This window comes from Lonchura striata, chromosome 12, assembly GCF_046129695.1.
Source record: "Lonchura striata isolate bLonStr1 chromosome 12, bLonStr1.mat, whole genome shotgun sequence".
In the NCBI taxonomy this organism is placed as follows: domain Eukaryota; kingdom Metazoa; phylum Chordata; class Aves; order Passeriformes; family Estrildidae; genus Lonchura; species Lonchura striata.
The window spans coordinates 2,138,621-2,162,603 of NC_134614.1; the positions used below are offsets into that span (position 1 = coordinate 2,138,621).

Genomic DNA, 23,983 nt, shown 5'->3' on the forward strand with positions numbered 1-23,983 from the left:
GACGGCCCGCGCCCCTGCCCATGCCCGGCTCCGAGCGCGGCGGGGGCGCGGGCGCTGCCAGGCGACGGGCGAGCCCGGCTGCGGCGCGGGCAGGGCGGGACGGCAGCGGGGACAGCGCCGTGCGCCCGCGCGGCGGGGCCCGGGCGGCTCCGGGCGGCTCCGGGCGGCTCCCGCTCCCCCGGCCGGCGGCCCTGCCCTCGCTGGGCGGCGGGGGCCGAGCGGCAGCAATGGCGGCGCGGGGCCGCCGCCCGCCCGGGCAGCCGCGGCTCTAGGAGGGGACGCGGGGCCGCGGGGCGCCGCTTTCCGCCGGGTATTTATTCCTCCCCTCTCGCTTAAGTTGCCAGCGGAGCGCGCTGGCCGGCGCCTGCCCCCCCCGCGCCGCGGCGGTGCGGGGCGGCCATGGAGAGCCCCTCCGAGAACCCCAGCAAGGCGGCCGAGTACCTGAAGGAGCTGAACAAGATTATCGAGACGCAGCAGGAGCTGCTGGAGAAGCAGAAGCGGAGGATCGACGAGCTGGAGCAGCAAGTGGCCAAGTTGTACCACGAAAATGCCTGCCTGCAGGACGAGCATCACCGGCACCTGGCCACATGCCGGCTCCAGCAGGGCGTCCCCCCCGCGCCCCCGGGGATGCTGAGCGCCACCCAGGAGAACGCCAGGCACGAGAAGTAAGCGCTGCCCGCCTTTCTTTGCCCCTTTTTCGCGCAGGGGGTTTCCCTAGCGGGGTTTCCCTTCCCTCTCCCCTCCTGCCTTCGGCCGCCCGAAGCTGGGAGCAGCGGGACTCCCTGCGGGGCGTGTCGAGCCCCGGGCGGCTCGGGGGACAGCGCTGGGCTGCGGAGGGGTGGCTCCAGCCTCGCTGCCCGTGTCTCGCTCGCTCCCTGGCCGGGGTCCCGGGGAGCTCCGAGCCGGGGCTCGCCGGCTGCCCCGCCGGCCGTGCCCGCCGCTGCCGCTGCGGCCGCCGCCACCCCGGGCAGAGCCGCGGCCGCGGGGCGCTGGGAGCGGCGGGCGAGCCTGCCCTCCTCCCCGAGCGCCGCGGGCAGGGGGCACCCAGCGTGGGGAGCCGCTCGCCCCCCGGGCGGTGCCCCGAGGGGCGGCCTTTGGCTCCGGCCTCTGTCGAAAGTGACCCGGCCAGGGGTCAGTAAACATTGGCCGCTCGCCACCGGCGGGCTGGCCCGGGCCAGCGCCAGCTCGCCCCGTTCCGGCCGCCTTCGCTCCCGGCCGCCGCAGCTATTCCGGCCTCTCTAAGCTGTAGTTAATCGTCTGCGTTTCCCCAGCGCCTGGAAAGGCGTTTAGTTACGCGGTTCCGAAGCAGTAGGGATTCGGGAATAGCAAGAACTGAGGTCGGCGCTTTCCCTGCGTGTTTTTACTTCTGGAAAAGTATTTAATGCTTGGCTTTCCCCGGAGCGGAGTGGGAAAAGCATGCATGGGATTACGAGCCCACTTCGCTGTTTGACACAGCACAATGGGTTGTTTGTGATCCGCCGCGCTCGAATTCCTCAGGTTTATAAATACAGACGCGGCGGCTCCCGGCCGCCGCCAGCCCCCGGGATGCGGGATGCGGCATGCGGCATCGCCAGAGGGAGGGCGAGCCCCGGAGCGAGCTCCGGCCGCGGGGTGCCCGGGGTGCCCGTCCCGCTGCCGGAGGCGCCGCTCGCTCGCTCGGGAGCTGCCGGGGCGGAGCAGCGGCGCGGGCGGCCCCGCTGGGCTCGGCAGCATCTCCCTGCGGGGAGCGGAGTCGGGCAGGGATGTCCCGGGAGCTCCGCCGGCAGGTTGGAAGGGCTGCTGCTGCCGCTGCTGTGCTCGCAGTTTGCTCCGAAGCAGCGTTTCCTCAGTGCTGCTGTGGAGGCTTCAGAAGGGTCGCTGGTCACTCAGTGTCCCCTTTGCCTGCTCCTGTTCCCAAGCCTTGCCCCTGGCCAGGGGAGCAGGCTGGGATGGAAGTGGTTCTGCCTCCCCAGAGCCCTTCTTGCTGTCAGTGTTAACAGGGATTCTTTTTCTGTGATGCTGGGGTAATCACTTTAGTCTTTTTTATAAACAGAAATGTCTCTCTGAAAAGAAATAGCTCCTTTAATAAACTGGAGAGCATGCTGTCATTTATCAATCAATCAATCAATAAATCCCTTAAGGAGAAAAAGGTGTTTCCAGGAAACATGGAATATTTACACTAATCCTATCCTGTGCCTTCCTGTCCAGTACCCAAGGATTTTTGTGGCTGTGCTTGTAGTACAAGATGTCAACTCAGCTATCTTGTCCTATTTGTCTCTTGTAAATGACATTACCAAAAATTGTACAAATGGCTTGCCTTGTTTGATAATATTTCCCCTCTGCAGCCCAGGACTCATTTGCAGAGCCCTCCTTGGGCAGGCAGCTCTGGAGACTCAGAGGCTTTTAAGTCTCTTAAGTGGATTTGATGCTGGGATCAGAATTAATCTGGGATATTTATGGCAGAGTTGTATTGCTTTGAGGCATAGCCTGGGGGCTTACTGGGGAAGCTGGGAGCCAGCCCTGTGCATCTGGCCAGGCCCTTGGCCCACGTGCCTGCCTGGGGAGCCACAGCCCCAGGGCCACCTTCAGCTGGGCAGTCCCGTTGTCCCCTCTCCTCCCCTACACTGTTCTGTGGGAGGGAGCCCCTCTCTGCAGGTGGCCCTCCCTGCCTGGGTGGGTGCATCACACCCATGGCTCTGGCACGGGGGCTGTGCTGTGGCTGCCAGGGCAGGGACAGGAGCCACTCGTGGCATCAGTTTATTCTCTGGCTGGATGCAAAAGATGAATGAAGTCTCCAACTTGGAAAACAGAGAATAAGACCCTTGTATTAAGGCTTCTCCCAGTCCCAGGGTTCCCTCAGCTCCGTGACAGTCCAAGCTGCGAGTTCCAGGGGTCTGGAGCTTCGCTCTCAGAAGCTCAGCCTCAGCTTCCTCAGACCTAATTGTCCCACTCACCTTGGGGATGTGTGTGAAGCGCATGAGGATCCCTTCTTTGCTAAAGTTCAGTATCACGTGCCAGTGATGCTGAAATGGGCAGTGATCACTGCTCTTCCTGACACTTTTGTACTTCAAAGCTAAAAATAATGGAATAATTTTTAAAGGAAACTGGGCTTCTTTTAGTCAAATACACCAGGGATTTTAGAAGTTGTCTTGTACCTTGACTTAAACAACTTTTCTAAACTTCTTAGACTCCTGGCCTGCAGCAGCTCCACCTGTGTGAGGTGGCTATGGCTCCCTGACAGGCATCCCATATTGTCAGAGGGGGTTAACTGGTATAAAAGGAAGTATGGAAAAGTTACATGAGATAATACGGCTATGGTTAGGTCTTAATAAAATATAGTAAGGAAACCTGACAACCAAAACAACAAAATCCCCATGAATCCTAAAAGTTTTCAGTTCTTACAATGGAAGGAATATGCAGGTGAAGACTGCTTAAATAATTTGGAAAAGCTGGTGTAGTTATAGAAATTCTGTAGCTTGTGAAGAGGAGAACTGTTAGTGGGCCCTGAGATAGATTTGTGGAAGAAAGAAACTCAGTCCAATAATATGTATATAAATATATAAAAACAATCTGGTTTATGCACTTCCGGAAAATCTCAGAGTGGAAAAAAAGTTTCTTTTGTGCCAGTTGCTGATGGAAGAAGGAAGGGAGGAGCAGAGGGCTGGGTGAGCAGGTGCAGGTATGCTCCTTATCCTACAAGGACAGACCAAAAAATGTTTGGGGGTGGTCCCAATAATTTTACATTTATTTGCTGAGAGCAAATCAACATTAAAATGCACTGGTTGAGATGAGAATAGTTGATAACAAGGCTTTGTTAGATGTGATGAATCAGCATGAGGAAGATAACAACAGGTGTTTAACTTATTAAGGTGTTTAACTCTGAGTTGCATAAGACTAATTTTGAGCGAATCCATTTCATTTTCATTTAATGTTTGAGAAGCAGCAAGAGCACCTAGAGCTCAGCTCCTTGGTGTAATTTGATAATGCACCTTCTTTTTTGGGGTGTAAACCCAAATGCACTGCATTTTCTCACATCTCTACAAGGACAGATTCGTGTGTCTGAGAATTCAGCACTGGCCCCTCGCAGCTCAGTGAGGGATGTTTGTGCTTAACCTAATCAAGTTTAAAACTGTGCTGCTTTTCCACAGAAGTGCCTGGCGAGAGGCTGAGGAGGAGGGAGGGCAGAGTTGTCTGCTGAGACAAAACAGTCTGAGGGGCTGTTGTTTGCAGCTCGGGCTGAGTTCTGCACCTGGCCTGGCTGATTTAGTTTTACATTAATCTGGGGCTGCTTGTGTTCTCTGAGCCCCGCTGTGGAGCTGTAAGATGCCCCCGAGGGTGTGGGAGATGCTCTGGTCCGGGTGAGGTGTGCTGGGAGCAGCGGGGTCGCTGGAGTTGTTGCTCTGGTGACAGTCACATGCGAAGGCTGCGTTGTGCCCTACGTAAAGCCAGCTTGTGGCTTGGCCTGTGGCTGCTGGGAGCTGCCCTCAGCAGCAAGCCAGACATGGCATTAGTGTAGAGACCAGCAGGGCTTGTTTTTTGCTCCCTCCAGAGCTGTCCTTTGCTAAGGCAGGCTGTTCAGATGACGTAAATCCCATCTCCCTGCCTGCGCCGCACTCGAGCAGCAGCTTGTTTGTGTTTTGTGTGCTGGAGTGGAGGTGCCCAGCAGCTGCTCAAACAGGCTGGTGCTTGGGCAAGCTTCTGCTTTCCCTGCCTCCTTGGCAGCAGGGATGGAGATGAGGCACTGCTGCTGGGTCCTGTTTGCCCAGCAGCTGCTGGGGGCAGCGTGGTTTGTGGCTGGAAGTGGGCAGTGCCAGCACAGTTCTCAGCAGGGATGCAGCTCTGCCTGCTTCTCTGGCTCAGCTGCTGAGGAATGCATCCCTGTGGGAAGCACAGGCTGTGTCCAGGGTGAGCAGGGTATTCCTGCAGGGTGCTGTGTGTCCTGTCAGCCCTGTAGCAGGTTGGGATGGTGTAATTCCAGCTTTGGGCAGCAACTTCCACCTTCAAATCACTTAAAAGAACCCTGTTTGCTTCATTTTCAATCCACAACTGGAATGGTGGGACTGCTGGGCCCTGAGAGTGAGGGTTTCACACTGAAGGGAGTGCTTTTGCTTTTGAAGCCCTAATTTTGGGGCCATTATTTTGATTTGGACAGCAGCACAGGGGTGAGCATCCCTTAGAACAGGCTTTTCTGGTGCTGGCAGGCTTCAGGGAATCAATAGTGTGAGGATGTGCAAGAAGATGTGAACTTGCTAACTAAACTCAGCTAAATTATTCTGGATCTCTGAAATATTGGCAAATTCTTGTACTTAATATCTGCTAAACATTAAGCTAAATGATAACACATAAAGACAAATTCATTTGAAAAGCTGATGTGTGCTGTACAGTCAATAAATCAAGGCAGGAAGGGGGTGCCAGGAGCACAGGGATGACAGAGCAGAGTGCTGCTATCAATAAAGTTCCTGGGAAGTCAGAGTGGGGAGGGAGAGTATGGTCCAGAAAGAGAACAGCAGAAATAGGTTTTGTTTTGGGAGAGAAGAACCAGTGTAACAGACAGTAACCCATCCTGTAACATAACAGCTTTAAAGATGGTTTCAAAACTTGAAGTAACTGTGTTCCATTTAGAGCAGAGCAGTGCTAAAGATTTACCAAGACTTGCTGGATCTGGAATCCTCCTCTGCTGAAGCTTTTTATCGTGCTGACACAGAACACAGCTTCTGAGCTCCCCAACTTCGCAGCTGTGTTCTGAACTTTAAGAACAAAGGGCATTTTCATGCTCCTTGGTGCTTTGATAGAATTCTTTATGAATTCACTCTCGAGGAAGCTGAAAAGCACTTCCAGAGATGCACTTTTGGAAAAGATCTGGAAATGTGCATGGATGCTGGGGCCTGGTGGGCCAAGGAGAGCTTCTGTGATTCCTGAGAGCCAGGTGTGTGCCTGAACATCACCTTCCCTCTCTCCCAAGCCTCCCTCCAAGCCAGCCTGGATCTGCTGCCCTGTGCACACACATGTGTGGAGCTGACAGCAGGGCACTGCTGGCTGTCCCCACCCAAGGAGGGCAAGGGAAGGCCTCTCCTGGTCTGTAGTGCCAGTCTTTGCTGGGTTTTACCAGGGAGCACAGCAGCCAGAGGAGCAGCATGGCCCCTGTGGAAGGAGGAGCTCTCTGCAGCACCTCGGTCTGTCCTTGGCTCCTCAGAACTTGGCAAGTTTGGGTTGGAGCATCAGGCAATGATTTTGGGATCAACCCTAAAAGTCAGTGCTGCTTCTGAAGACCTGAGCTTCCTGCTGGGTGAGCGGTGCTGAGCTTTGTCCACTCCAAGTGACAAACCTTTGGCAGGAGGTGAAGAGCAGACATGCACATTTCTGAACCTTGCAGCCTTCTTGTCTTGGTTGTTTGCTTAGGAAGACAGGTCTCCTTCAGTCCTTAGGGAAGCTGTGTTCTGGCAAAAAAATCAGTTGCAGCTTTTTTGAAAACCTGAAGCAAAATAGAACACACCCAAAGAAGTGTCTTCAGGAAGAGCTGATTTGAGGACAGATCACAGAAGCTCTGAAAGAAAAAGAATCAGGCATTTCAAGGCTTTTTCCTACAGCATACTTGTAGGAGACTAAATTATTAACATTGAAATAGTAAATTCTTAAATCCTCCTTGCAAGCAGCATCTCAAAAAGCTTCATTTGATTTTTCAGACTCAGCAGAAGGAGTTGGCTGTTCATGTGCTGGTCAGTGGTGCTGAGCTAAGCCCAGTGTCTCATGCTCAGGGTTTGTGCAGAGGATGTGCCTTCCTCCAGGGATTTCTTAGGGGCAGGAGGAGCAGCCCCTGTTTGACACTGCTCAGTTTGGTGGCTGTGGTGTGCTGCAGACCCAGAGAGCATCACAGTGCACTGAACTTCCCTGGAGTTCATGGCTCAGCTGGGGTCACAGCCCCCAGTCTGGGCAGAGCTGCCCCAGTTTGGGGGCTCAGCTGGGGTTCCCATCCCCAGTCTGGGCAGGGCTGTCCCCAGAGCAGGCAGCCTGTGCCAGTGGGTTTGTTCCAAGGGGCTGTGCTCTGCCCCAGGCCCCTGCGTGCAGGTGCAGGGAGGTCATCCCATGCCAGGCCCCAAGGAGGTGTGTGGGAAGCTGCTTAGGTAAGTGGATTTTGCAGGTCAGAAGTAATTCCTGATGTGCAGCCCACACTTGCATTATTCTAATTTGATCCCATCATTCCGACTCAGACCCTCTCTATTATGTTAATTGCACCTTTTTTTGGTGTGTTTTGCAGCCTGCAGATACTCTCAGTCTGTACCTGCCAGCGCTCCTGCCTTTCATCTTAGCTCAGCGAGCCCGTGAATGAGGTTGTCATAATTCCTTTCTGCCCATATCCCTGCCTAATTGCACTGTTTTTCTCAGCAGAATTGTAGAATTGAAAATGGAGACAGTGTGAGCAGGTTGTGGTGCAGCAGAGCAGTGTGGTTTGAAGAGATGGATGTGATGGTGCATCCTGCTGGCTGCTGAGTACCTGTCCCTGGGCTGCTTTTCTCCCCACATTCCTCACTAGGAATTCCTCCCCAGATCCTTCATAGAATTTCTTAAAATACTGAAATTCTCAGCTGTTGCAGCTGCAGTTGGAGATGCTGGTTTTGCTGACCAGAAATGGGTAGGAATTGTTGCTGTTAATGGTCATTGCCCTGTGGTTGAGGGCAGGAGCAGGAGGTGTCTCCTCAGTCCCTCCTGATGACCTGTTCTCTGTCCTTGGCACAAGGAGCAGGGGGACTGACGGCTCTTTTACAGCTGGGCAAGTCAGAGTTAATGATCTTCTCTTAATGGACTGCTCAGCTGGGCTGAGAAATGGTTGTGTTAAACAGCACACGTGAGACAAACAAGCCTCTTAAAATCCTGGGTGCCTTCGTGGCACTAAACCAACTTGTCTGAGGTTAATGACATTGTTTGTGTGGTTTGTGGCAGGAAAAACAAATCAGAGAATGGATCCCAAGCTGGTTTGGGTGGGAAGGGACCATAAATCATCTCATTCCACCCCCTGCCATGGCCAGGACACCTTCCACTGTCCCAGGCTGCTCTGAGCCCTGTCCAGCCTGGCCTTGGGCACTGCCAGGGATCCAGGGGCAGCCACAGCTGCTCTGGGCACCTGTGCCAGGGCCTGCCCACCCTCCCAGCCAGGAATTCCTTCCCAGTATCCCATCCATCCCTGCCCTCTGGCAGTGGGAGCCATTCCCTGTGTCCTGTCCCTCCATCCCTTGTCCCCAGTCCCTCTCCAGCTCTCCTGGAGCTCCTCTAGGCCCTGGCAGGGCTCCGAGCTCTCCCTGGAGCTTCTCCTCCCCAGGTGAGCACCCGCAGCTCTGCCAGCCTGGCTCCGGAGCTGAGTCTGCTGCAAAGTGGCCAAAAGATTTGAAGAGGGTGAAATGCTGCCGAACAGAGCAGCTTTCCCAGCAGAACCTGAATTCCCGACTGGCGATTTCAATCCTGGCTGTTGTGTCCTGTCGGGTGCGGAGCTGTGATCCTGGGGAGCCTCCATCCCTCATCCTGGCCCCACCCCGGCCCCATCCCGCTCCCATCCCGCTCCCACCCCGGCCCCATCCCGCTCCCACCCCGGCCCCATCCCGCTCCCATCCCGCTCCCATCCCGCTCCCATCCCGCTCCCATCCCGCTCCCATCCTGCTCCCATCCCGCTCCCTCTGCTGGCCCTGCTCTCAGCTGCTCAGCCACAGGAGCACATCTGGAGCGTGGGACCTGTTTCTAATGGCAACATCTCCGCTCCTCCCGCGTCTCCCCAGACGTCGGAAGGGCTGCTGTGAGCGCAGCTGAAGATTCATGAGCCAAGTTTTCTCTTGAAGTGCCGAGGGAAACTTTCTCTTCAAGTGGTGCCGTTTTAAAATGTTCGCAGGAAAGAAATTATTCTGCTGCGAGGTATCTGAGCAGACTGAGTGAGTCCTACTGCTGTGCTAGATAAGAAAAATCCTGCTACTGAGTAGCTCTCTATAGTGACTGATTGAAATATAATATACATTATTTGCATGTTAATAAGATTTCTAGTCAGACTTCCCCTGCAAGCACAAGTGGAAACAAAGGCATGCCTGCCATACATCTCTAACTGCAGCACAGCAATTCAGATCTACTAAGTGTGAATTCACTTCATTCTGTAATGAGGCAAAGAAAGCAGGAGGGGAAGGTGGGGAAGCAATCTTCTGGCCTTCTTCAGGGTTCAGGATGCAGATGGGAGTTGATGTTTGTCAGGGATTTCCATCTTTGCTGTATTTCTCTTGGCTGGCAATGACTGCAGGTGACTTGGGAGCTTTTAATTGCTCCTTTTGGGCATGGAACATGGAGCACATGGAGATTGTCCTCAGACAGGGATTCTCTTGGAGACTCTGAAGCCCTGGTAGAGTTAAATCTGGCCAGGGACATCAAGGACAAAAGAAAAGCTTCTACAGGAATGCTGGCCCTGTGCAGAAGGGAATACCTGGTGACCTGGAACAAGGAGGGGGCTGAGGCCACACAGCTCTTCTGTAACCAAAGAATCTCTCTGGAGTTCTGTCTGCATCTCAGTGAGCAGAGCAGGTGTTGATAACCACTGAGTTCAGGAGTGGCACCTTCATTCAGGAGGTGTGAATGGGACCCGGTGCCAGGTGAGTGTCCCAGGAGCAGCTGCTGGAACCCTCCCAGGCCAGCTGGGACCTCAGTGCTGCAGGAACGTTGGGGCTGGCAGAGCTCAGCAGCAGCTCTGGATGAGCAGAGCTCAGTGCCTTGCTGGGGCTGCTTACAGGTAGGAAATGGGATACTTTAATATGAGTAAATACTTTAATGTGAGTAAATAATGTGAGGTGGGCATGACCTCTCTTTGCTTGACTGTCCAGGTTGCCTCAATTTCACAGGTTCACTGCAGCAACATTTTGCTTTTCATTGTTTTTCTGTGGATGTAATGGTTCTCTGCTCACACTTGGGGAATATAAAATCTTGTTTGTTTGTCTTCTGTGTGCTATTAATGGTCCTGGAAATACAGTGAAATGTCAGGGATGCATGTGAGTCATTCCAGACAAATGATTGGCTTCCAGTTCAGGTCCCATCAATCTGCAGCCTTGATCTCTTGGAACGGTTTTCTGAATTTAGAAAGTTATATTTCACTAGAATTAAGGTTTCATTTTGACAAATGAAAAGCAAGCAAACCCACTTGTAATGGATTGTGGTAGACAGCAATATTCTTTGAGGCTGGTTTCTTGGTAGGAGAGGCAGGGGTGCACTGTGGGTGCACCCAGAGCTGCTGGCGTGGATGTTTGCCAGGTCTGCTCTGAGGATGCTCTCCTTGGTGCCGTGCTGCAGCTGCTGCTCAGAGCAGGGAATTGAAGGGGAAGGTCCATGGCAGTGCAGGGGATGGGAGCTGCCCTGAGTCCCATGCCCCGGGCAGGCTGCAGATGGAATTCCTCTCCTGCAGTGCAGCTGGGACCTTGTGCTGTGCTGGCTTTGGAGGCCCCTTGGGGGATTGCAGAGCCCTGAGCCTTCTTTCTTCATCCTGGCTGCTCACCTTGCCACAGCCACTCCAGCTTTCTTCTGCCAGGGAATTCAGAGCAGGAGGGCTCAGAACCATTCTGCTTGATGGTCCTTTGCTCCCCTCATGGTTTCCTTTCGAGGCAAACAGGTGTTCCTCTGGACATTTAAGCATTGTTATTCAAATCCAAAGCACCCTGATAGATTGTTATTTTAAATTCTTGACTCAGTGCCAGGATCCAGTGGCACCATGACCCAGGTGTTTGTGCCCTGTGTTTTAGGCTGCCTTTCTCCAGCTCCTGCAGTGCTGTCCTTTGTGAGCAGGTTGGGCTGGTTGTGTGGAGAGTTCTTGTAGTGACAGCAAAGAAGGAATTCACAGTTGTAGGAATATCCCCTGGGGGTTTTATTTGCTGCTGGGACTTCCTGATTAATGGCTCTGTGTTGTGGAGAATAGGTGTATTTTGACTTTTCCTTGCATTCCATCCTTCTGTGTAGTCCACAGCAGAAGAATTCAGTTTTGGCTTCAAGGTGGAGAAGATGAGCACTCCAAAGGACATCTCCTTGAATCTGTTCATCCTGCCTGGCTCTCTGCTTCACCTAGGCAGGACTCTGCGGAGGATTCTCAAACCCTCAGTGTAACTCTTGGTAAAATTCCCTGCTAAAATCAACCCCTCTGTCCTGATCTCTTTAAAGGCAAAAATGGCCTCTATCGTCTTTTATCTCAATTCATGCACGTAACTTGGGTGTGTAATGCCACAGAGGTGAGCAGGCTCTAATTGCAGGAAGGTAAAGTGGGGGTGGCTGACCCTTCCCGTGGCTCCTTCCTGGAGGATTTTCCTCTTCATTTAGCACAGCCTTTCCTGGTGTTGATCTCCCTGATTGAGACCCAAAGAGTGAGGCCCTGCTGTGCAAGGAGGGGCTGGGATCTAATGCAAATGAACCAGCTAGATTTGAATAAGGAAAAAAAAAAAACTATATTCAGCTTTCAGGCTTGGTTCTATATTTTAAGTATTTAATTGAGTCCACCACTTTTTCAGTGCTTGAGGTTGTCAAGGGTTGAGAGAATGACTTTGTCTTTCAGGAAAGGAGGAAGCTGACTTTATTTCAGGTGTGCTGAGGTTGTGACACCGGTGCTATACAGAGTTGGTGCTGACATGGAGCACTGCCCCTGCCCAGTGTTTGTGCCAGTCAAGTGTTTGGAGATGAAAGTGCCAGGCGTGGAAGGGAGGAGAACCAGGAGTGTAGGAACTTACCTGTGACCTTTTTCCAAATGGCTTGGGAGGAAAACTTTGAAGGCAGTGATCTGAGGCTGTACATGGAATTCAATAGCTGCTCCTGGCTTGCATTGCAAGGGAATTCTAAAAGGGTGATAAAAACTACTTCACATAAGGTAGGAGAGACCTCTTGAATCAAAGGTCAAGAGTTCCTCCTGCTCATATTTATTTCAGGTGGAATGCAGCTTCCCAGGCCCGTGCCAGGCTCCTGTGACCATGTCCTGCTGTAGATGGAGCTCACCTTAGTGCTGGTTTAATCAGAGCCTGATGTGCAGGTGGCTGGAATTGAAGGGGGGAGGCAAGAAAATTAATTTCTGCTCCTGCTTTCCCCAGTTGCCAGGGTTGTGCCTTACAAATTTCCTGGCCTTTGGTGCTTAAAACAGAATGGTTGGACTTGGATCTGGATTCTGTGGTGAGCAGCACACAGTTTGCTTTTAATCCTAAAAAGGAGAATTGCTGAAATCTCTTCAGAGTGCTGTGGTTAAATGGGTTTTGGTTGTGCACAGGTGTTGCAGCAGTGCAGTCCTGTGCAGCATTGCTGTGGGTGGTGGCTGCAGCCCCAGCTGCCAGGACCAGGGGGTCCCTGCAGGCTGAGCTCTCTGTGGAGTGTCCCTGTGTCCCCCTGGACCTGCTGGCGTTCCTGGGCAGGGCTGTGGCAGCTCTGGGGGCTGTGGAGATGGGGTCAGGAGCAGCTCAGGGTGGGAGCACACGTCCCTCAGTGGGGTGTGCTGGAGCCTGGGCAGGGCTCGGGGCTTCCAGAGGGATCAGGGACACCTCAGTGTCTCCAGGGGGACTTCATGCCTTAGAGGAAGTCCTTGGAAAAGCAGAGAGAACACTGTGGTTTGTGTGGTTTTTCCTACTCTCTCTACTCTCCTTCGATATAGTGACAGCTTAAGGGTGGTAGAAATGTTCTTGTCTTGGAACTCATCACTGAGAGCTGCTGCTGCTATTGGTGCTCCAAAATAGACATCAGGCTCTCATCTCACAGAGTGTTTTTATGTGCTGGAGTGATTTTTTTTTTTCTCCCCTTCACCTGCTGTTTTTTCACTCATCTGACAACTCCCTCCAGCAATCTTCTCTCCACCCAAATGATCAGGGCACCTCCTGCTCAGGGGGCTGAGGCCTGTCTGTCCTCTCTCCTCCTGCCTCTGAAAGCAAGAAAGGATAATTCTCTAAAACACACTGCAGTTATGTAACTGCTTGAGGAACGCGCTTCCCAGCACCGAGCTTTTCTCATTACATAACGTGGTACATCACCAGGACTTGCTGACATGAGCCTGATCTTCACCTCCACTTGCTCGTGAAAAACCTTTTATTTCCTTGACCTCACTTGGCTCTGAGGACTGAGGGCACTATTATGAATTCATTTAAGTATTTTACTCTGGAGTAAGGAAAACTGCTGGCAAACCAGGTGCCAGCCTGAGCTGCCTGCTGAGGGAGTGTTCTGTGTGGTCTGAGGCTATAGCTTTACTCCTGTGACACTGCTGTTGTTTTAAGTGACTTTTTGTCTTTAAATAGGTGCTTCCCAGGCTTTGAGCAAGGAGCAGAGGTGGTTTCTGTGTGGCATGGCATGACCCTCTTAGGCTGTTTGAATCATCTTGCTGTGAGTGAAGGGAGTAATTAAACATGCCAAAATGACATGAAGAGTCCTTTTCCAGCCAACATGATTTAATTTAAAATATACTTCACTCATGCTAACAATGCAATGAACCTTGGCATCTCCAACATACGTAATTGACCTTATAAAGGTTCCTGGCAAAGGTCACCAGAGCTTTGCTTAATAATTCAGCTTGTGTAGGTCTGAAACTGGTCAGTCTTTGTGCATTATATTGATTTATGCTCTGAAATTTTATCTAGGAATAGACTGTGTAAAGTGGATGTTCAGCAAGCTGCTGTTGTAATAATAAATGCCATTAAACTGGTGATTTTTGGGGGTGATTCCAGTCCTCAGAAGACTGGCCAGTAAGCACAACTGGTTCTGTTTTCCCCAAGGACAATTATGGACTGGAACAAGCTTAACACTCAAAACCTTTTGAGCCAAACCCTTCAAGCTTTCCTTTAAAACTCTTACAAAAAAGGACCTAGAAGCCATCATGCTCCTTGGTGGATGAAATGCCAACAAAATACCTCAAATCTATGTCACCTGCTCAACTGAGCACAGGATTTCCACTTTGCTGCCTGTGCTGAGTGGTTGTTTGGGCTGGTGGAGTTAAGTAGGCAGGATCCCACTCAGGCAGATGTGGGAGTCCAGGGCTTCCCTCTGGCTGCCCTGGCAGGTCTGGGACCCTGGCAGGGGTCAGGAACCCCCCTGGACAGAGCCCCCAGAGACACTGGCTGTGATCTCTGGCCATGGAAAAGAGTTTTCAAACTTACAGGATCAATTACCAGCTCTGAGGGTTTGATATAAGGAATAATTAAGTGTGGCACGGGTGCAAAAGTAAAATTTCAGGATTCTAGATAAGGGGTCCAAAGGGGACAAGATGGAGGAAATTGGGTGTGCCTTGTCCTTTTTCTCCTTCTTCATGCCCCCCATGTTTCACTGTGGTGTTGGCATTTTTCTGTTGGTTCAGGCTGGGGACACACTGTCCAACGTAGGTGACAGATATTGGCACGTTCTTGTAAATGCAGCCCAGGGAGTTTCTGGTATTTAATGTTTGTAACATCCCACTGAGGACAGAGCCCCACACGCTGCCCTGCAGGACAGAGCTGGGCAGGGCAGCAGAACATGTGAGAGATAAACAGAATAAACAACCTGGAACCAGCACAGACCAATTATGGCTTCTGCTTTGGCAGGGGGCTGACAGACAGAGACTTTCTACAATCTCAGAATCATCAATAGCTCAGATTCCAACAGCAGAAACTGCTGCTGGTGGGGATCCCCTGACTGCTGCAGATCTGATGCTCCCCAGGGATGGGACTCTGCCAGGAAGTAACTGATGTCCACTACCCAGCATTGCCTTCACCAACTGGAATATTTTCTGTAAGGCAGGGAAAGTAACAGGAAAGACTCAAGTGTGCTGCTGCTTGACTTTCTGCCAGCTGATCAAGGAGTGAGTTTTACTAGAATTCTTTGTCATAATCAACAATTTCTTTCTTTAACTGAAGCAGGTTGCTTTTATTCCTGAAGAGCAATGTCAGTGTGGGGTGGCTTGATCTCCAGGTGTTCAGTTCCAGGGAGATGGAGAAACTCAACTCTCCAATTGGTTGTCTGTTTGAAAGCAGTCAGACTTGTGAGCTGCAGTAATAGTATTGTCTGGGGAGTGGAAACAGCCAAAACCAACAGCAGGGCCTGGGGACTGGGGAGCTTGGGATGCTGTCAAAGCTGGTAAGTTCTCTTCTCTCTTGGCTAATTCTCTTTGCTCTGAAGTGTGGAGGTACTGGTGCTCTGCCCATGCCCGTGAGAAGGTGTGAGTAAAGAAGGGCTGAATGCAGGAGCTGCAGCTCCAGACCTCCTGGGGGATGATTGGAATGGGAAGTCTTTGTGTAAAAGAACACAGGCTGGGAGAGCTGGGGGTGCTCACCTGGAGAGGAGAAGCTCCAGGGAGAGCTCAGAGCCCTGCCAGGGCCTGAAGCGGCTCCAGGAGAGCTGGAAAGGGCCTGGGGACAAGGCAGGCAGGGACAGCACACAGGAACGGCTCCCACTGCCAGAGGGCAGGGATGGATGGGATATTGGGTATTAGGAATTGTTCCCCAGGAGGGTGGGCAGGCTCTGGCACGGGTGCCCAGAAAAGCAAGTTGTTCTGTTATTCCCCAGTGTTTAAAAAAATCCTGTCTCAAAATACCCTGTTCCCAAACAGAGCAGGTAGTAGACTAAATCTGCTTAATTTATGCTCTCCCCGTGCATGGCAGCATTTGGAGAGAAAGTGACTTTGTTCTTGTGAATTTTTCTTTCCACTGATCAACCCCTTTCTCTGATAAAAGGCTGAGTCTTTTGCTATAAACCCTGATGCTCCTGGGGCATTTCCTCATGTAGAGCAGAGCCCTTCTCCCTGTTCAGCTGTAGTTGGAAAACAGAGCTTTGGGAAGATTCCTGCCATCCCTGCTCTGCTTAGCTCCTCTAGAAGCACTACAGATTCCCCTCCCAGATTTAACTTTGGCTTTGCTGAGCTTTCCTAACCCCCAGGAGTTTATATTTGGGGTCCATCTGTTAGCTTGGCCTCACATGACAATTTTGTATGGGCTTTTCTTTTCACTTCCTTCATGGGCGTGCAAGTTCTTTACATTTATTTTCAAACTTAACACCAATGTCTAGTTCTTTTTATGTCTACTTACCCACGGAGATGCAGATATTTTTATTTACCTGTGGCCAGTAATCCACTAGTGAGCATCAAAGTCCATGTTGAAGGCTTCCTGTTGGTGGGACAGGGTTACAAACAGCAGAAGGCAGCTGCACACACTAATTCATTAACTATTAACTATTAACTATGGTATTTCTGTTTTAAGCACTTGCTTTGGGGTTTGCTGCTTCGGTAGCTCTGGGAGAAGGCTGCTATTGAGGTGGCTGGGTTATGTTCTGCACCTCTGACAATGTGATTTTTCGTGCTGCAGATGAGCTGAAGGAATACATCACTGCAGCCTTACTTAAGGCAACTGAAAAATCCCGCCCTGCTCACTCACTTGCTATGATAGCAAGAAAAAAAATTAATCCTTGTTTCCCTTCATAAAAGTAGTGTGGACAATAATTTATACTTTGGAAAACCTGCCTTCCCATTACATGCTAGTTTTTCTTTAAAAAACCCCAATAAACACAATGAAAAAATCAAACCAACTAAAAAGCCCCAAAACAAAACAAAAACACAAACCCCCCCCCCAAATCAAAACAACCCAACTCTCAAACTAACCAAAAATCTCAGATTCTGGTGGCTTTTCACACCTTGTGCTTTGTTTTGCCTCAATCAACTAAAGGTGGCAGAACAGCCACTGACATAATTTTGTCCTTCCTCACCCAACAAAATATTCTGTGGTGGTTGCACAATTTGAGTTTGTGCTAAATATAGCACAGGGAGTGCTGAAGGAAGAAATCAGGTGTGTCTGCCTTGGACACGTCTCCCTGCTCCCAATTTTCCTGGAGCATTCTTTTTCCCATCTCATCCCTCTGCACTCCCTGTGCTGCCTGGGGAAGCTCATTCAGGCCAGAGTGGCCAAGGTGAGGTTGAAAAATGAGCTTTAGGTGTTTTGGCTGCCTCTTACCATGAGCCTGAGAGCATCCTTATTGTAATTCTGGATGTTTCTGGATCTTACCATGAGCCTGGGAGAATACTCACTGGAATCCTGGATATTTCTGGCTGTGTCATTTCTCTGCTGCCTTTTTGTGCTGGGACAGAAAGCCTGCCTGGATCAGAGGCAGGAGGGGTGAGGATGCCCCAGCTGCTCTTTTTCCCTTCAAGAAAATGGACTTTTAGAGCTTTGCAAACAAGAATGATATGGCACAACTTATGAGTTGAGGCAGTGAAAGTGAGCTACAGTGAGATTTCATGTTGATATTTGTGGTTTTGTTAAAAAATATATATTTTAATGTAATATCTACAGTGTATTTGACTAAGCAGTCCATTGGACCTTGGGTTTTTCAGGAATTATCCAAATACAGTTTTTCCTTAGAAAGCCTTTATCTGTCTTCCTGCACAGCAGCCACATTGTATTTACCAGCTGGATTTTTTTCTTATTTAAATGCTTCAAGTTGAAGGTGCTGTTTTTGTTTTTGTTTTTTTTTTTTTTTTCTTGGAGAACACTTTGCAACTGATATTTACAGTGATTCCAGGTACACTGGCAGCTCTGTGTTCTTAGAATTGTGTTTTCTTGATGCCTCTTTTATTTTGAAATCTGGTAAGATCCAGCAAGGGGACAGACTTCCTTGGGTGGAGCTACCTGCAGTTGTGGGTAGCAGCTGTTCTAATTCAGAAGTTTTTTGCTGCTATGCAACACTTAAGCACATAATGAAGTTAATGGAAATTCACAACTGGGTTATTCTGAGAAAAAATCTTAGCACTGCAGTAGAAAAGGACATAGCACAAAGTTTGTTGTTACTTGGACTTAATGATTTAAAAAACAATTAAAAAACCCCCACCTCCCCACAAAGCAGAATGCATTGCTGTCTGATCTCTTGTTTATAATTAAGTAAATGGATGAACCTGAAGCTCTAAGAAGCGTGGCAGGTTTAGCCAGGGCTCTCAGTGGCCAGTGCTGCTGACAAAGCACCAGGATATTCATTAAATTGCTGAGCCTGTATTTCCTTTGTTGCTTGAGCTGCCAGTAGAATTCCTGAGTAGCCACGAGTGGCTTGTTTGACTTGCAGCTCTCTGTGCTGTCAGGATTTGGCCCTGCCCCGTGGGGTGCAGCTGGAGGGTCTGTGCCCTGCTTCCAGGGACTTCTGCCATTCACATCTCGGGAGTGTTGCTGAAATTCCGCTTCCGTGCAGTAGGCGTAGAGAACCTACTTAGAGCAGCAGGGCTGATTGCTGGAACCATCTGCTGTTGGATCCTTGGCACTGATGAAGAGCTTGTTCTTTATGTAAGAAAGGGAAGAAAATCCTTCCAGAACAGCCAGCCTGGAAAACACAGGACTTCCCCCTCTTTCCTCTCCTCCCTCCCAAAAAGGGATTCAGAGAACCCAACTGTAAATGCCATGTGAAATGCAATTAGAAGGGCTTTGTGACTAAGTGTCTCATCTTGCTTGGAACACATCCTCTGGTATTTTAATCCCAAGTCAAAACTACTACTGCGTTCCTGCCACCAGTACTGGAAAGGATGTTCTGAGGAGAGCATCAGGAGTGGGCTCCAGGCTTTGTTTATATCTGGTTTTGTGTCCACCCCAGTGAAAGATGAGGCTGTTGGAAAACTTGCTCACTTTCTGAGAGGTGGTGATGCCTTAAGATTTAGCTTTTTATGTTTTCCAGATTCTGTTCTGCATTAGTGTGTAACTCTGAACTTCATGTAAAGTGTCAGCAAGTTCTCCCCACAGTTCAGTCAGACAGAACAATCCTCTTGCAGCCCCAGAACCAAGGACAGCACTGCAGCCTCAGCCCCAAAAAGTGCAAACAACAGAGAACTGAGGACAGCAAACTGGGAGGGTGGGACTGCATAACCTGGAGCTGGAATTGGACAACGAACCCCAATATGGAAATGGACCAGAACTTATAAAAGTGTCAAAACTCATGACCTGGGATCCACCTCAGGTGTAGCCATGGCCAGGCTCTTGTGCTGCCCAAGGTGTGTCCTTTGAAGGCCTTTTAATAAATCCCTGCTTTCTTCTTTAACACTGCCAGCCTCTGTTCTGGGTAGCCTCTCCAGGCATCACTGGGTGCAGCTCTGCCTTCAGCTGAGGATTGGCCCTGAATGTCAGTCACTAACCAAGGTTGTTGCTCTTGTTCTCTTTGCCGTTCCCTCCCTCAAACACCTGGAGCACATGAGCAGGTTATTTCTCGTTATTTCTGCCTGTTAGGGAGGGATCACCTTTCTGCATTAAAATTCTGGGCTCGGTTTATAGACTGTTGCTGATACAAGCACTGGGCCAAACAACATCTGTTTGTCCAAACAAACAATGTGAGGACACCTTGTTCTAATTCTTAATTTCCTCTGAGTCTGTTAGATGTGAACTTGGTTTTCAAAGGCTGCCCTCACACCACGTTCTTTGGGTCATCTTTCCCTGATCTTTTTGAGATTGTCATGCACTGGTGCCTCTTCTCAGGTTTATCAGTGTTCTCACAAGTGTAATGTGTTATAAAAGCCATGTGTGGTAGATTAAGAGCATCAATATGATACAAAATATAGTAGCTTTTATTTGTAGATGTTGACTTAGCTTTATTTGGAAGCGATTACAGTTCTCTTACCCCAGCAAATTTGAAATACAGTGTTGATATTGAACTAATGATTCTTTTCTTATCTTGTGTGTGTTCTGGTAGAGTATGAGCTGCTTTTATGTGCCTTTTTATAGACCCTCCTCCTGTTTCCAGATCGAGTGTTTCAGGGCCATGAAGTGTAACCTGACGTGGTAAATCAGCTTAGCTGTGGTATGGCTTGCACAACACGGGATGAGGATGGATTTCAAATTTAATAATGCTGAATGACATCAAGTCCTAGCAAGCTCCTGGCTGTCACTCCTTGCAAATGGCTTTATTGGGCTTGTAATTGATGCTTGAGGTAATTAGTGCACGCTGCAGGGTGTTATCTAAATTCTCAGGGTTGATCAGCAGGCTGAGTGTCAGCACTGTGGAAGCAGATCTTGGTTCAGAAGCATGAAAAGGACATTTTGGAGCTTGGCAGTAATGGGCTCTTCATACAAACCTGCATAGTTTTGCTTGGGATTTTAGGAGTAGTGTCATGATTGCCTTTTCTGTCCCTTACAAGAGGAAGTGGGGAGCTGTCTTTTTGTAACAGAACAGGGGTTTATCCTTGATGTAGGAGCCTGTGTAGCTGTGCTGGAATCTCACAATAGACATTTGCAAATAACCCAGGATCAACACTTGCCTAGGATATGTGTTTAGGAACCCACTTTGAAATTGGGATGATGTTTGAATAATTTAATACACTCTGAAATGGAAAACTGAGGCTGCTCTGCTCTGCTCTGCTGGAGAGGGGCTTTTCTGGGGAGTGAAATGCTCAAAAGATGAGGCTGACCTCACAGCTCTACTGTATTCCTTTTAGAACTGTGAAGATAACTGTTTAGAGCTTTAAAGGAGCTGGGGCTTACGAATTGCAGGCTGTAAGTTCAAGTGTGGCTTGTTAGGAATAAATGCTCCTGTGTAGTTCCTTTAACAGTTTGATTCTAAGCGTTCAGTTTCTGTCCTGCCAAATTCATTTGAAGCTCAGCATCAGGTAGGGCTAAGCTTTGCTAATCCTTCAGAAACATTTAAACTGCACACAGGTAGTTAATGAAGTCAGTGGGACTGCTGGAAGCGCTGCATTTAAGGGTTCTGCTGAATTAGGATGTGCATTTTCCAGGGATAACCAAGAAATGCTGGCACAGCCCTGTTCATCTGCCTGAGGGCTCTGCACCATTATTTTCCTTCCCATGCAGAGCATTCAGCAGTCAAGAAGCATGCTGGTGCACTCTAGAACTGAAGGAGAAAAGATAATAAACCACTTGTAAAGAGCTTCAAATCTCTGCATTCTGTTCCTAATGCATCTCTCCAGCCTCTGGCTGAATCTTCTGTGGAGGGAAGCCAGGCTGCGGCCAGGAGGGAGCCAGGGCCAGCTGTCAGGAGCAGGAGCTGGCAGCTGGGCAAGTGTTTTAAAGTAATTGCATGGGGATTGTGCAGGAGAAGCTCTCCTGACTCCCCTCTCCAGCGCTGTCATTCCAGTACCCCATGGAATTAATAAAATGAGATATATTCACACTCTCGTGATAGGAAGCTGGAGAGATCAGTCACCTCCCAAAGCACAAGTTAAGGACTGGGGAAAGAAGAGGGTAAAGTTTGTTATGCAGAGGAAATGGGAATGTGTTGGAACTCAAAATGTCTCTCAGACATTTTTGGAGGTTGCAGGCCTTGGTCAGAGGCATTCTAGACCCTGGCAGGCAGCTGGAAACAACTGTGATTTTGGGTTTGAGCCATGGAACGATTTACCAACCTTGCAGGAAGAACAAGAAGTCACAAAAGTTTAGATATTAGAGTAGAAGTAGTCACAAAGTAGAGGGAAGAATTTTTGAGTGCTGTACAGGGCGGTTTTGGTTTTGTACATGGGGCTCAGAGGTTTTAAGATGGATTTGGGATTTGGGCCTGCCCTGTCCTCCCTCTTTCTTCTTCCTTACCTCCATGTCCTTGGTGATGTTGGCACTCACAGATTGGTTTAGAGTAGAAAAGCACCATTTAATATAGGTAATAGGCATTGGGGAAAACTGCAAACATGTCACACATAATGTACCATATAAAAGAGAGCAGCAGCCCTGGGTGGGAGAGAAGAAGCAGTCGGGGTCAGAGAGGATGTCAGGGTGTGTGTGTGCCTCTGCCTGAGCTGTGAGCAAACCACAGCAGCCCCAGGAGAAAATCTTGTAGATAACTTGCAATAAACTGCCTTGAGACCGAACAGCAGAGACTGCTGAGCCTTTCTTTGGAAGCTCGGGTTGGAGGAGACACTTTTCCACCACACGGAGCCCCTGAACCAGGCCAGGGTTCTGTCAGGAATGTTTGTCCAATCTCACAATATTGAATATTTGGACTTCCACGTACCACAGGCATGGTTTAGAATCCCAGCCCTATTGAAAGGATCTTTTCAGCTGTGGTTTTGGTATATTTTGCTGTGGCACACACTAGATTTTCAGGCTTCTTTGGGGGAAAATGTTTGCAGTGAAGTGCCACAAGTGAGAGACTGGCCCATGTTTTTATTTGTGAAGGAGAATATTTTGCTGGAGCCTTTGCCAAAACCCTGCCACGTTCAGGGCAGGAGTGTGAGGACAGGGGCTCAGGATTTTTAGGGAAGCTACTGATTTCCCCACCACAAAGCTCAGGTTTAACAGATAGGGCTCTTAAATTTCAGTGTAATTGATCTGTTCTGCAGAAGCACTGGGGTTAGTGCAGTTTTTAAAAATCAGTAAATCCTCACCAGCAGCATGAGCAACACCAGCATTTACAGCTGAAATACAAATAACTCCTTAATGAGACAGCATTGAATTTTCATTTTTTATTTGCTGGGATAGACTTTTATTAAGTAGTCAGTGTAATCAAGTGAGTTCATCTGTTCTGTATCAGGTGCCAATGCTCAGCTGGTGGCATCTTTTTGTCATCTCTCTTCCCCATGCCCTACCTCAGGGTATGAATCTCACTCAGCAGGCTTTGCAGCAGCCCTGGAATGCCCTGGCTCAGGTGATCTCCAAGCAGTTTATGACCTAAGCATTATCCAGGCTGCAGCAGTGGATGTTTGCAGGGCTCCCAGGGGCAGTGACGTGATGAGCTCTCGTGTTATGTCACGGTGACCCATTTCTGTGCTCCCTCCGCTCACCAGCAGCTCCCAGGGCCAACGTGTAAAGTTATTTAAATGCCATCATTTGCAACCTGTGCAAAGCTCTGCATCAGGTGAGAATAATTAAATGGCGATAACTGTGATTCAAGTGGAACCAGGGGAATTTAAATTGATTTGGTGGTTGTTAAGAGTGACCTTTCTGTGGCACTTTGGGCACTCCTGTTGAAATTACACTTTGAAGGGTGTGTGTGTCCACTCCAGCTGTTGCTCACCTTGTCACAGGGCTGTGTCCAAACGAGGTGATCCCATCTCCCAGGCTGTGTCTGGGGGTGGCTGCCCCAAGGAGCTCACCTGTGGCTGTACCTGTGCCCAATGTGAGACCTGAGCCAGGGAGGGGCTTTGGACTCGCTTCAGCTGTGCCTGGATGAGCAGTAATGGAGCCTTGAGAGCGTGGGAGGGTAGGGTAGAAGCTGGTAACAAATCTACCTTCTCTTCCCAAGAACTTAAGGGTTATATTTTATTTTAATTTTTATTTTGGTGGTAGTGGGAGTTTAAAGAAACTGAAGAGAGGGAAACGTAAAAACAACCCTGGCAAGCTGTCAAAGTTTTGCTGTTTAAATCAGTCTCTCATTTCTAAGCTTTGTAGATGAACTTCTCAGTGGTCCTCAGGAAAAGAACATCTTTGAGTGTGTTTGTGGCTGTGGCCTGTCTGAAGTTAAAGATGAGCTAAAGAGGACATGGAACTGGCAGTGCTGGGTTCATGGCTGGGCTCAATGATCTCAGAGGGCTTTTCCAACCTTAACCATTCTACAATTTTGTTCCCCCCTCACTTATTAAAATAAGAAGAAAACATAACCTGAACAGTCTCTTAGCATAAAATTCTGTTTCATCTTTAAACACATGCATAAATTGTTTTTCTTTGTAAGCAATCCCTGCTAATACCAGATTAGTAGGGCTGTTTCCCTGCTTCATTCCTCCACGTGTTCCATAGGATACACTGGTATTCCTGAGCAAAACTACTGCCACAATATGGATTCTTAGAGTGATGGAAGGTAGAAAAAATTATTTTTGTAGTACAAATGACTGTGATTTTTCTATGCCCTTGTATAATTAGAGCTGAAGTTATTATATAAAGTAGGATTTGATCTTTTAGCTGAAAATTTGATGGATTTTGAAACAATTGACATTTTCTTAATACAATCCAGTTTTATTTATGCAGGTATAGTTTATATGGCACTTGAAGTAACAGTAGGTGCTGTAACTCCTTTGATTCTTTGTAGTAGGAAAACATTACCTCACTGAGGTGTTGTCTAAGAACAAGTGGAAATGATCTGGGTCCAGGATGTGCTTTTATATCCTTTTCAG

The 23,983-nt window shown here is 49.4% G+C and overlaps 1 protein-coding gene across 2 annotated transcripts in view; it reads left to right on the forward strand.

Moving 5' to 3' along the window:
• The first annotated feature begins 222 nt into the window (after positions 1-222).
• LOC144246989 (IQ motif and SEC7 domain-containing protein 3-like) overlaps positions 223-23,983 on the forward strand; it is a 125,447-nt gene continuing 101,686 nt past the window's right edge. For both annotated transcript variants that reach the window (XR_013340706.1, XM_077786044.1), the window contains exon 1: positions 223-665. Coding sequence is in view for 1 of the 2 variants with exons in the window: in XM_077786044.1 (XP_077642170.1) it covers positions 400-665 (266 nt within the window). In the remaining variant the exon portion in view is untranslated. The remainder of the gene's footprint in view (positions 666-23,983) is intronic.